Below are 13,475 nucleotides of genomic sequence, written 5' to 3' on the forward strand. Positions count from 1 at the left end.
TTCAAGAATATATACAATGAGTTTTGTTGAAAAAAAGTGAACATAAACATACATTTATCTGTTTACAAGAAAACCTACCTTTAAATAGCTGACAGGACAGGAAATTGAGGATTTACAACAGTTTGGACAAAGTCTTTACACATTTGTTATAGGAATATTAACTGAAATTCAAAATTGAATTTCAAAACATACAAAAAAGTTTGATTTATTGAATTAGACCTTCATAAAAAACAAACAAACAAACAAAAACTTCATAAATTGGATCAACCAAAAATGCTTTTGAACTCTGGTCTCACCGAGCTGATTGTAGCCTCTTTGTCGCTGAGCTCCTGTTTGTGTCTCGCCATCATGTCTTTTATCTCCAACTCCTTCATGATTTTCTCCTTCTCCAGATCGGAGTACTGCTCCTCAGCGATGGAGCGAGCCAGCTGCTCAGAATCCGCCTTGGTCAAACTGGCTTCCAGCTGGGTTGTTAGAGAATCCCTATGGAGGGATGAGGGGAAGGAATAGTTATTACCATCTTATTAAACTGGTACTGTAGTACAGGATTAATCCTCAAGACTGCAAAAATTTCCTGCGGCTGTTTGTTATGCCAGTCATCAGAAAAGACTGTGTGGACATGCTGTAATATTTGTCAATGCATAATTTTAAACCATTTTCCATGTGACAATTACTTGCATGATTGTGCATCAATGCATTTGGAAAAGCTGCTAATCCGGTTATACCTCACTCATCCAGTTAAAGGTCAAATGCTCCTTTCTGGCTGTGGTGAGAATTCACAGTACTGACATTCAACTCTAAATCTCAACATATGTGAGTTTTTCGCATTTTTATCCAGCACCATGCTTCAATTTTATGCTTGAATACCTATTTTGTGTTACATGTTTGTTGTATTTTATTTCATTTTGAATTTTTTTCTTCGAGCATGTCCCACTTTTAGATTAAATTTGTACTTGTTGTTTTGGTTTCTCCTTTGATGTTTTCTTGTTTTGCTCATTTGACGTGTGTTATACGTGTGTTATTTATGAGAGAAATGTCAGATAGCTAGTTTAATTTGCATACTATTCAAATCATTTCAGTGTTTTACAGTTTCTTGTTCTAATGTTTCTAAACTGGAAACAGAGTCAGCAGATCAGTAGCCCACAGTTACCTCTCCTCCTCGTATTGTGCCAGACGTTGCTTTGCCTCTTTGTACAGCTTATTCTTCTCATTACAGTCATCCTTCAGCTCACGAATCTGCGTCTTGTACAGGGTCTTGATAGAATATAAAAGGATTTTTAATTTATTTAACATCATAGAAGAGTTATGATGGAGGAGGAAAACTCATTTGTGAGGAATAAACTGTATTCAGGCAATTGCAGGTTTATTTAAATTTTTAGCTAGGCTATCAACATTATGTAAACTATGCTGAGTTTCAAATATTTGGCTGTCAAGAGTGCACAAAAAAGGGAAATTGAATGCTTAGACTTACTGTGAAATATTGCTCTGCCTCCAGTTGGTCCTTTAATTCCTTCAACTGGCCATCAGCCTCCTGCTTCTCCCTGGAACAGAACCAAAAATCTGTCATTCATTCCTCTCCGCCAACTCAACAGCAGAGCCAAAACACTTCCCTCAATCAGACATGATGAATGAAATTCTCCACAATGATTTGCCAACAACGCTGTTCTGTGTGTGTGTGTAGGTGTGTGTGTGTGTGTATGCACAATGTCTATTACGCTTTTTATGCAGGCGTATGTGTGTGTATATCTCAGAGGTTCCCAAACTTTTCAGACCATGTACCACTACGTACCTAACCAAATTTCCCAAGTAGCACTTCTAACACCAACAATGTAACATTGAAAGAGCCACCTCGCCTATGTAAGTCCACCCCTGACTATTACTACTACTACTAATCCAATCCACTTTATTTATATAGCACGATTTTAACAAACACAAGGTTTACAAAGTGCTGCACAGCAAGATAAAAAAACCCCACAATAAATAGCACAACAGAACACAATAAAACGATGAAGGACACAACAGGATAAAAATAATAAAATAAGATAAAATCAAATAAAATAAGAAAAAAACAAACAAAATCAAATAAGATAAAATCAAATAAAATACTACTACTACACAGGCCCGGGATGAAGTGACTGAGGGGGCTGTTGTGAGGAGTCATCTTTTTTTTCATTAAAAAAAAAAAAATCACTGATTTAAACATGCAATAGCCTCAGGAAGGCTAAATAACAACAACATAAGACAACTGCCTCAGCAGGAAGAGGCATGTAGGAACAGCTGTATGTGTCTCTCTCTCTTTTTCTCTCTCTCTTGGCTCAACTGCCAACTCCGACTCCTCTTCAGCACTGAAACATTTGTCTGACCTGTCAGCATCATCACTTGGTTCTTGATTGTTTTATGGACCTTGAAGCCATTTAATTTAATCAATGACTGAGGAGTCCAAATCTGACTGTGTCAAGCTAACATTAATGTTCCTAGTTGCTATGTTGGACGTGATGTGACGTCACCCTACCTGGCTAAGCACAGCCAAATTTTATTTCTATAATATTTAAATGATTAAAAACTAATTTTTACATCATTGTAATGTGATGTGTATATGTAATAACTGTTGTCTGTAATAAATTAAATTAAATGACAATCTTTTGAACTTGAGCCAGTTTGAGTGCAATTGGTAGGCCTTGCAGCAAGGCTCTTGCATACCACCAGGTGGAGCCTCATGTACCACCTGTGGTACGGAAACCACAGTTTGGGAATCATTGGTATATCTGACCTGCGTAGCTCCTGGTTCTGTTTCTCCAGGACCTGCTTCATGTCCAGCAGATGGTTGAGCTCCTGTTTGAGCTGCTTCTCTGAGGAGCGGAGCACTGACACCTGCTGGTTCTGCATCTTCAGATCACTCTGGCTCAGACTTCGCTTGTGGATCTCCTGCTCCAGACGCAAGCTCAGTGTCTTCACCTACACAAACACACACACTGAATATTTTTAGTGGTTCCAAAAAGTGCTAGTGAGGTGAACAAATGAGGAACAACTAATGCTACAGAACAAAGAGTTAGGGCTGCAACTATGATATAATTATAATATAATAATGATTCATTTCTATTATTGATTAATATATTAAACTAGACCAGACTTTTTAGCCTATAAAATGGCCACATACCCCAGGTCACTGAGCCCAAGGTGTCATATTTGAATTGCTTATTTTGTCTCAATGGTGAAAACCTAAATTGAAATTAATCATTAGTTTATAACTGAGATAGAGAAAAACTGCAAATCATTACATTGTAGAGGCTGGAACCCAGTGATTGGTGTTTTTTATTTGATAAATTAATCAACAATAGAAATTGTTGTCAATAAAGATTCTATCTATTTACTAATACATGTAGTTTAATCAACCAATGATTTAAGCACTACAAAGAATAGCCAAATACGCACTCTCTCTGACTGTTATAATTGTTTCAGTGGCAGGATGTCTATACGACTGGTGCAGTCATGTGGTGTAGGTGTAAGTGTGAGGTTTACAATTCGGTCCAGTTTAGTCCAGCAAGTGCTGAATGGTTGCCACTGGAAAATAACCTTTGCTTTACAAAGTAGTTGTAGTAGTACTACTACTACTACTGGTAGTTGTTTGCTAGTGCAAAGAGTTAGACAAACCTCTTCAGAAACTTTCTCCTTCTGTGCCTGCAGCTCATTCAGTTTGCTCTGTGCCTGCTTGTAGTCACAGTCCAGCATGGAGTGATCCTTCTCTAGTTGCAGCAGTTTGCCTTCCACCTGCAGCTTTAAGCTGCGCTCCTCGTGGAGGGTGCACTCCATCTCTAGACCAAAGGAAACAACCAGGAGAACCATCAGCAGGGTAATCTAGGCTGAACTCAATATCACAGTATTGACAAAACAATTCTTGCCTTTCACTGAACATGCTCAGAGCACTCAGATAAATGGCTGAGTGCCAGGCGGATAATCAGACCCAAGTACAGTGTTTCAAGGCCAGCCTGTCACAGTTATCTGTCTAATCGCTGGACACAATGCACAATTATTTGAAAATGCTGTTTACTTAAAGTCTACCCAACATTCAAACCTTCGCTGTGAAATTAAGAGATGCTTCATTTCTACTCTTGTCATCCTTAATAGCTGAAGCCACGTTTGTGATTGGTAATACTTTTGCTTCTTTGCTTCTTCTTTTATTATCTCAATATCTATGTAAGCTGAGGCACTAGTGTGAGTAAATTAACTTTAAACTACTGGCCATATGCTGATGCTTTCATCCATTCTCCAGTCATGTTTCACTCTTTTGCCTTCCCACTTGCTCACCTTTTAAAGCCTCAGATTTGGCCTCTTCAATGGACTGGTAGATCTTGTTTTTGTCAGCAAGCTTGACTTTGGTGGCCTTGTGTTCTGCCTCCTCCTGCTCCAGATTCTGCTGGAGTGACTTCAGCTTGAACGTCAGGTCGATCTCTTGGTTGTTCTTCTCCTAAAAAGTCAAGCGAGATATTAGGTTTTTAGTAGCTACAATGTCATAGAAATGTTTTGTATTAGTTAAACTTACTGCATGACCACAGCCAAAGGCAAATTTCCAATATGATGTACAACAATGTCAACATAGTTTGGAGGGGAAATATCTTTGGAGCAAGCCTTAAATCTCAGTTCACATTGGAAATAAGCAATTAGAAATGGCAACCCACCTTCTTGAGGTCATTGAGCTTTTCCTGCAACTGCTTCTTTTCAGTCTGGACCTTGGAGAGAGATGACTTCACCTCTTTCACCTCTTCTTCCAGGCCAGAGATGCGTCCTGAGGTGGAGGAATGCGAAGAGGGATTATGACGTGATATACTTGAAACAAACATGCAGCAAATGCAGAAACTACATGGAAAAGCACCTGAGCTGTTCAGCTTCAAACAGACGTGATCCTAGGTGAGACACTGCGTAATGCTCCAGCATGTTTGGTCTTAAATATATTAAAAACGACACATTTTATTTTTATTTTCCCCTTTACCTAACTCCACCCATATGGAGAATTTTACCAGTAGGAAAAAAAAAAACACGAGGCATCACTGCAAACAAGCAACACTTTTGTTACAATATGTCCCCTCTGACCTCAGTGACTGGCCTCCGAATATGTTTAAGTTTCCAAACAGCGTCTCACAAGAGGTGTTGGCTCTGGTCCGCCTTTGACTTTTACAGCCTTTTGCTTCAGTCCCTGCCTTTTGAACAGATGTTTCCACCTATGATCTGATATTTCCCCAAGTCCTGGTCCAAAAAGCTGATTCACATCTAACACCCGCTCCAGCCTACAGTTCCAAGTTGTGTAATGCCTTTTTCCTGCTACTGAGTAGATGTTTACTATAGAAGCTTTCAATGAGCCCATGAAGATCACAGTTTCATTTCATACCTGCAGTTATAGCAGGGAATTAACCTTTTTGACTGGTGAATGCCAAATTATCTAACCTTTTGCTATTTTAATGGACACATTAAAGTTTGGAATATAAAAAAAACCTCTTAATAATGGTTGGCTTGCTGCCAAAGTGGTGAGTATTGTAGTAAAATTTAACGACCACATCTTAGCAGCATTTTTCTGGTGTTTATTGTTAATTTCCCACCACTATTACCAAGTTACAAGACCCTTCAAATCTCTTTGTGGTTAACTATTCATTAAATTAATTTTACTGTCTAATGAACAGTAAGGTCTCACCCTGCAGCTCAGAGATAGTTTCTGTCTTGAGGTTGCGGTCTCTTCTCTCAGTCTCCAGCTCGGCCTGCAGCCCCATCAGCTGCTTCTCCAACTCCATCTTGCTGTTTTCCAGCTGGCTGCACTTTTCCTGCATCTCCTTGAGGCTAACCTCCAGGCCCTGGGCCTGTTTCTGCACCTCTGCCTGACTCTTCTTGAGCCGCGCCGATGCCTCCTGCTCAGCCTGAAGCACAGCGTTGGCCTCCTCGAGCTACCGAGTAGAAACAGACAAGATGAAACTTTTACACCACAGGCAAAACCGGGTCAGTGCATCAGCAAAATTAAAGGAATTTAATGAGGGGAAGAAGATGAAATAATGAAAGAAGTCACAGTTGCCTGCTTTGATATAGATTATAGATATTAAATAAGGATGTTTGGGTTACATAAGTACAAGCGCTTATGAAACAGTGAAAGCTTAATGAAAAATGACTAATAGAAGAAAGAGGGAGGGAGGTAAAAACCATAATGAAGACGTCAAGGTTCTTCAACTTTTTTCAACAATCAAAGCATGTTAAACATTATCAATCAAGGTTCTTAAGCCCATTTCTTTCCAGTATCGTATTATACTTTCAAATGGACATCGTAGCTTTGTTAAATAGAAATGTAAAGAATTATTGATACTGCTTCGGTGAGAAACATATACTTGAAATGTTCTTATGTGTGTATATTATTTTGCACAGTATGCATCACATTAATTCATCTTTCCATAACTAGGGAACAATCCTAATTTAAACACAGATACAACATATATAATCACATGCACCACATGTTGGGTGAAGTTAAAAAGCTCCTCCTCACTTGTCTCTGCAGTTGGATGTTTTTCTCATTGGAGATCTGGGAATTCTGGTTCCTCTTCCTTAGATCCTCTAACTGGTCCCTCAGGTTGTTCACTGATGCGTAAATACAGACAAATGACACAGATGTTGTAGTATTTGATATAAAATACTCAGTGGAATCTGGAAATACCAGCATATATTTCCACATCTGATATGGACAATGGGACACAAGGACACATAATGTCCTCATATTGCATGTTCACACTGAAATGTACGACCAGTTTTGCAAGTAAAATATATGAAAATGCTCACGCTCGTTCTCCAGACTGCGTTTTCTGTCAGTCTCAATCTCCACCTTACGCAGGTTCTCGGCACTCTGGTGCTGCAGCAGAGCTCGCTCTCTCTCCAGCTGCCTCAGCGAAGCCTCGACTCTCTGTCTGCTACTCATCTGACCAGAGAGGAATTTACACACAATGTTAAGTGAAATAAACCTTAAAGAGCTTCATCATGTCAAGTACACAGTTGAAACGGCATCCACCCATCCTTACCTCCTTGTCTAATTCTTTGACCAACTTGTCTAAACGGTTGGTGGCATTTCTGGGGAGAAAAAGTAGTTTTATTACAGATTATTAATCAAACAATCAACAATCAAGTTAAGAAGCACTTGGCCTGCCTGTTGTCCTGCTATGCCCAATACAGTTACTACTTTGAGGATATTTCAGTTTATTTATATGAAATTTTATATACTAAGGTGCCCCAAATTTTCAAAACCAAAGATGACTCTTGTTTATGATACCCTAGACCACTACCATTTGGTCTGACTTTTACTACATGTTGGAAGTGATCTCCCCATATTTTCCAGTTCAGTAGATTTCCTGTTATATCCATCTGGTGACATACAACATAATTCCCTTCAGTGGCCGAAAGAAACTGCCAATCTTCTCATTGATGGTCTGTTTACTTCATAGTAGTAAAACCACTGTCTCAAAATGAATGTGTCAGTCACCAATACAAACACAAGCTGTAAGCTATACCTGTAAAACAGTGGATGTAAAAAGGATATTTATTTGTGTATGTGTATTTTATATGTCATGAATTAAACCTTACTCAGCTTATAAATTGCATTATATTTGAAATGTGAGAACCAGTTTAGACTAGATGTGCTGTCAGTCCAGTCTTACTTGCACTTGTGCTCCAGCTCATCTTTGGCCTGCATCTCATGGTCGAGCTGCTCCTCCACTTGATGAAGCTTTTTCTGAAGCTGCTCCTCCAGATGACCAGAAAAGAAAATTAATATTATCTAACTGTAAATTCCATCTTTTATTATGTCTTTTTTTATATGCATCTTCTGTTACCATAGTATTATGATCTTTTTGTTGTTAATGAAACATTTGCCTATAAAGATGCCCTAAAAACACCTACCTCTTTCTTGCTGTCAGAGCAATACTCCTTTTCCTCAGAGTTATCCTTACAGTCCTCTGAATCCTCCACAGAGCAGCTTTTATTTCCCCTCAGCAGCCTGAGAGAGTGAGAGGAGGGACAAAGGAGAACCATTAATGTCTGTAACTGAGTTTAAACGAGGCGGTTTTCAAGCCATCACTACCATCCCTCACTGTCAACATGTCCAAATTTCTACAACCGAGTGACGCATTTCACCCAAAAACCAGATCCATGATGCCATTTTGATCATCAAGGTGGTACTCTATGTTAATCCAGAGACATGTCACTTTTATTTTACTACCATTCAGAAAGCACTCAGTGAAGACATGCAGTATAACCTCATGCATGGAGCACAAGATCTGGAACCATGTGCCGTGTAAAAAGCAAATATGGTCTAAAGCTCTTTCAGGCTTCTTCTTACATCTGGATGGATTTACTTTTGCAGAAATCCAAAAGCATGCCTCCAACCCACACTGTCTGTTGCCAACCATGATGGTGCAATTCTGGGAATCATTACATGACTATATAATAACCAAGGAATCTGAAACCATTTTACAAGACCAATTGTGCCCTTTAAAGTGAAAAAAAATTGAAATGACATCCATACAGTACACACTGCTAAAAAAACATGAAGGATGGTTTCTAGAAACACTAGGCAGCATTTACATCACAAGAAGCCTAAGTCCAGAAATTCAGAGTTAAGGATGCAGTGTAGCAGAAACCTAAAGAAGGCTGGTCAGTAGGCAAAGTCTTGCCCACAGCCATATTTTTTATTAGCTACTCAAAGTTCATGTATTATCATGAATTTTGGATTTTTTTTTCTACCACCTGCAAATACTTCTGACAAGGCACTTTACTTAAATGCCACTGTTTTGACTGTGACTCTGCTTTCTCTGCTACATTCAAATGGAAATAAAACCCAACAAACTATTTAGACATTTGATGTAAGAGCCTTCAGTTTGATGAATATATGACCTTTCTGATAAGAGCACTGTGAGAGCATGAATCCTGAATGCAGGTGTTATTTTTTTCTATTTCTCATACCGATAGAGACCACGCTTTGGGAACCCGGCTTCATCATAAGCACAGAGGGCATTTAAAGCGGCTGTCAGAACAAGGCGGCAGTGTGGAGTGTGAACAGGCATACAGTGTCTGACTGGTATAAGACTGTATTAAAGGTAAGGGTGTGAAGTTGTCTTTTTCTCCTTCTGGCATTTTAGGCACAGTACTGTCCTTAAGCCCGTTTCCTGAGTCTAGAGGCCCATGTAAAAGTTCCCACATGACAGCTACACATTGTTTGAGTGAAAAACTACATAATATCCCAGTATTACAAAAAAATATATATACTTTAGGTTCTAGCTAAACCAAAATATGAAGTCAAAAACATGAATCCAGCCAAAAAATACAACAGCACAGACGAGTAAGTAAAATATTAAAATAAAACACAAAAACTTACTGGTCTTCCTTGAAGTAAGTGAAGCCGACAAATGGTAGCTGGTTGCCCACAAAGGCTTTGGGTGGAGGAAAGGTCTCAACATCTCCTTTATCGACCTCTATGTCATCAAAGTTACTGGTGTCTATGTCGCTGCACAGCTCTGGCACAACTGGGGCCACAGCTGGAATACAGAAAAAAAGAGTCATGGAGCAAAAGAAAGAAAGGAGGAGGTACAAACTAAGAAGGGATGAGGAAAGAGAAAGATTATATTTTACATTAAGTATAATGACTATCAATGATTTAAATCTGATGCTACAGATATTTAAATTTATGCTACATCTTCAAAAACCTCTTAAAATTGAATTCTTATTTTTTTCCAGCAGTGTTTCTGAGTAAATTTTGCCCTGCTTGTAGTCTGAGTAAGCTTTCTGCAGGTTGGCGTGAGGCTGACACCACTCCTTTTCACGTACAGTGCTTGCTTTGTGCCCCCACACACAGTGCCTTTCACAAACGTTGCCTAAACACACCAGGAGAGAACGCTCCTTCTGCTCTCTTCTCAGAGGAGCAGGCGCACTTTAAAAGCCTCTGCACAACTGGCACACAAAAATGTGTCAAAGGGCCAATCAGATAAAACTAAGCCAGTCCTTTAACCTATAAATAGTCCCTAATTAAGAAATAAGCAGCCATTATGGATCGAGTTCCCCAGACCAGTGCGATTCTGGCTCTGGGTAAAGAGCTCATTACTGTTAGGTCAAGACACAACCCTCAGCGTGACAAATGTGACTAAAAGATGGTGGAGAAAATACAGGGAGAGATCAAGCGGAGGAATGAGACAAATGAGGGGAAATAAAAAAGACGAAGCAGAAAAAAAGAAAGCCAGAATGTGGTGAGACAGAAAGAGACACGGGCCGCTCTATGGAGGCCCTTGTGGCATGACTTCCCAGAATGCTCTCTGATAGCGGGCGGCTAATGACAGGCAGCCATAGCCACAGTGAGAGTGAGAGAACGGGAGCAACCATCCAACTGGGGCGCCCCTCTCATTAGACCAGTCCACACAGGCCGCATAGTCGGCCCCGCCCGTCCCGGCGGGGGGTGCTGCCTCCCGTCCCATCTGTCCGTTCGTCCATCTCTTCATGGTGCTGACTTCTTTAGCCCTGAACCATCCTGATGCTTAATAAGCTTGATAAACGTGGAGAATCTTAGAGCCCAAACACAGAAAATAACCCCCCTGGAGTTGAGGCCACACACAGCAGGGAGTAATGTCACTATTAAACAGACACAGAGGGGTGGGAGGTACATCCAGCTCTGCAGGATGGCAGAATGGTAACAGGGTTATGTTTTAAGTGTGTGTGTGTGTGTGTGTGTGTGACAGGACATGCATGTGCAAACATAAAGAGAGCTGAGCAGCACAGCAGTGGCACAGTAGTGGTTTCATGTTCCAGACTGCCAGGCTCTAATCAGAAGTTCTGTCTGTTGTCTTAATCAGAGCCAGGTGAAGCAGAGAGACGGAGAGGCAAGGAGAGAGAGGCTGCGTGTAATTATATACAGACACAGAGGTCCTGTTCATATTGCTAATATATCCCCTTTCCTTATTTTTCTTCCTTCCTTCTTCAGTGATGTTTAGGAGTTAAAGCCACGGCTCTCGATGTGCAGTGATCACATGCTAAATTTAAAACAACACAGTTAAGTATAAACTTGAAAATGTAATAACGAAAGGATATTATAACAATTTTAGTTTTGTGTAAAAAGCTTAGAATAATTTTTTTTTACCATTTAAATATGACCCAGATAAGTAACTTTTAAATAATTTCTGTTCTTTATTTTGCTCCTATATTTCCTATATAATTACTGAATTAGTATGAATGATATATATACGCAAAGAAAATGCAAGATGCAAAAAATTTTGTTTGCATGGTGTTAAACAAGTGATAATAACAATTTCAATTATTCCTTTTTTTTCTTATTCCTAAAGTTATTGCATTAGCCATTACTAACACACCAAACATGAGAAAAGATCAGTTCATGTGATAATTTTACCCATTCAAAACTACACTGGGAATTATTATTACATCTTGGACTGAGCAATGTAGACATGTTATATTATTTTTACATGTCATTTCACACAACAAATTCTTATTGGTGGACACTTTCATTAAAAACAACCTTTCAGTTTCATTAGTGTGTATATTAGTAGTATGGGTTGTCCACAGTGAGTATGCAATGTTTATGTATTGAATGATGTAGGGCCTTGTCATTTTCCCATATTAAACTGGCTGAATTTTAAACTTGAGGTTTAAAATATTAACTTGCTAACCGGTTAGCAGCATCAACAAAACACCATATAGTATTAAAAAATAATGTAAAAACTGCACTGTTTTATATTTTCAGAAACATCTCTATTCTATTCTTCTGGAGCAGCATATGTCATATGTAGGTGGTTATTCTGCAGGTTTTGTGCATTATGTGCTCCGCCGGTCTGCACAGCATCCAGTAATATAATGTTTAAAAGATATGACTGGGGAGCATGTGGAGAGCATGTGTACCATATATGTAGGCTTAATGGCTCAGGAGATGGAAATAAACTATGAGCTTTGGCTGAAAAGAACCAGATACGCAGAGGAATGGGCAGAGGATGATAAGAAGTAGAAGCAGAAATGAGACGAAGGAGAAGAAGTAGAAAAAGAAATCGCGAGAGATAAAAAAATCTGCGACTGCGCTGTCGGGATTTTAAAAAACACAGAAGAATCAAAACAATGCACACACTTACTCTCTCGGATGTTGTCAAAGGTCCACTGGTCGTTCTTGAAGAAGGGGTGGCATTTGATCTCCTCCACTCCAGTACGGCCAAGACGAACCTTCCTGCACACAGCAACAGGACCAAGCAGTCACACTGTGAACAGCATGAACACAAAACATAACATCCCTCCCCCTCCGCCCACCTTCACCCAACATGTCATTCCAAACTTACAACTGAGTGGACTGACCACTAGGCACAGACCGCAGTGCGTCCACTGACCAGCATGGAGAGCCGCATGACCACTGGCGGACACTGGACACGCCTGAGAGCCTCCTCTAACCAGTCAGACCCAAGATAATGTGGATACAGGAGGTAAGAGGGAGTGAAGACAGCAGGATCTGACTGAACTGAAACACAACTGATAGATCTGTTGCTGCCTTCCCTCCTCTCTCTCTCTCTCTCTCTCTCTCTCTCTCTGAAACTCTACACACACTCTTTCTTTCTCTCTCTCTCATCACCCTTTCCTCCCTCCTCCACCACAGGGTACAGGGCTGGAGGGGTGCGGCAGTTTGGGCTTGCCACGTGTGGGACATTCCAGACGCAGCCAAGAGGAAGAGAGGGCAGGGGCGGGGAGGAAGAAAGAGAGAAGGGAGAGTTTTTAAACCCCCGCAAAAAAAATCTGACATGCAACCAAGCCGAGCTTACAGGCCATGTCTCAGTGCCCAGAACACTGCTGGAGTGCAAAGGAGAAAGTTATGGCAGAAATGGAATGTGGCACCAAGAAAAGGTTGAAAATTACAAACAGAGAGTGATGAAAAACATATTGAGAAGAAGGGAAGAGGTCTAAAAAGCCCAAAAGGAGAGGATAGCAGTGCTTACAGGGATGAGTGTGTGATTCAGCAAGGCAGGGTGACAGAGCATGTGGGTTAAGTGGTGAATGAATGTACTGGTCAGTGTTCAAGATGTGTGTGTGTGGTGTGTGGGTGTGTGAGCTGGGCACCCGTGCACATGTGAGATTCTGTCTGTGGTGAGAGAATAGTGAGCAAGAAGGTAAATAAACTGAGTGAGGAAAAAAGTGAAAGGCTGCTCTGTATTGAAGCAGAAAGAACCTGTGTTTGAGACCTCTCAGGGGGCGGGGTTACTAATGTAAACAGGAAGTGGTCTCTTCCAGGGGGATGGGCCACTAACCGAGTACACTACCCACGCACCCACCTATTCATGTAACTTTTACCTTTAAAACGAGCTTCAAAATGTCATTAGAAATATTCAAGATGGTAGCTGGGAAGCAACAAATGCACTTTTTACTCTTGCTTGACAAATGTTTGCTAAAAACTACCATTCCCAGCTGTTTTAGGAAATAATTTAGCC

The 13,475-nt window shown here is 40.2% G+C and overlaps 1 protein-coding gene across 6 annotated transcripts in view; it reads right to left on the bottom strand.

Annotated features, from left to right (window-relative positions):
- The window catches only part of LOC122999870 (rho-associated protein kinase 2-like), a 38,860-nt gene that overhangs the window by 8,354 nt on the left and 17,031 nt on the right, over nt 1-13,475 (bottom strand). For 5 of the 6 annotated variants that reach the window (XM_044377190.1, XM_044377192.1, XM_044377196.1 and 2 more), the window contains exons 8-22: nt 12,138-12,229; nt 9,392-9,551; nt 7,918-8,014; nt 7,677-7,762; nt 7,044-7,092; nt 6,808-6,943; nt 6,518-6,609; nt 5,684-5,930; nt 4,677-4,783; nt 4,306-4,465; nt 3,652-3,812; nt 2,771-2,955; nt 1,472-1,541; nt 1,151-1,254; nt 297-483 (exon numbers count right to left, since the gene is read on the bottom strand). In XM_044377190.1, coding sequence (XP_044233125.1) covers nt 297-483; nt 1,151-1,254; nt 1,472-1,541; nt 2,771-2,955; nt 3,652-3,812; nt 4,306-4,465; nt 4,677-4,783; nt 5,684-5,930; nt 6,518-6,609; nt 6,808-6,943; nt 7,044-7,092; nt 7,677-7,762; nt 7,918-8,014; nt 9,392-9,551; nt 12,138-12,229 — 1,933 coding nt within the window. The remainder of the gene's footprint in view (nt 1-296; nt 484-1,150; nt 1,255-1,471; nt 1,542-2,770; nt 2,956-3,651; nt 3,813-4,305; nt 4,466-4,676; nt 4,784-5,683; nt 5,931-6,517; nt 6,610-6,807; nt 6,944-7,043; nt 7,093-7,676; nt 7,763-7,917; nt 8,015-9,391; nt 9,552-12,137; nt 12,230-13,475) is intronic. The other variant, XM_044377191.1, reaches the window with a different exon arrangement.

The sequence above is a fragment of the Thunnus albacares genome, chromosome 16 (genome assembly GCF_914725855.1).
Source record: "Thunnus albacares chromosome 16, fThuAlb1.1, whole genome shotgun sequence".
Taxonomy (NCBI): Eukaryota; Metazoa; Chordata; class Actinopteri; order Scombriformes; family Scombridae; genus Thunnus; species Thunnus albacares.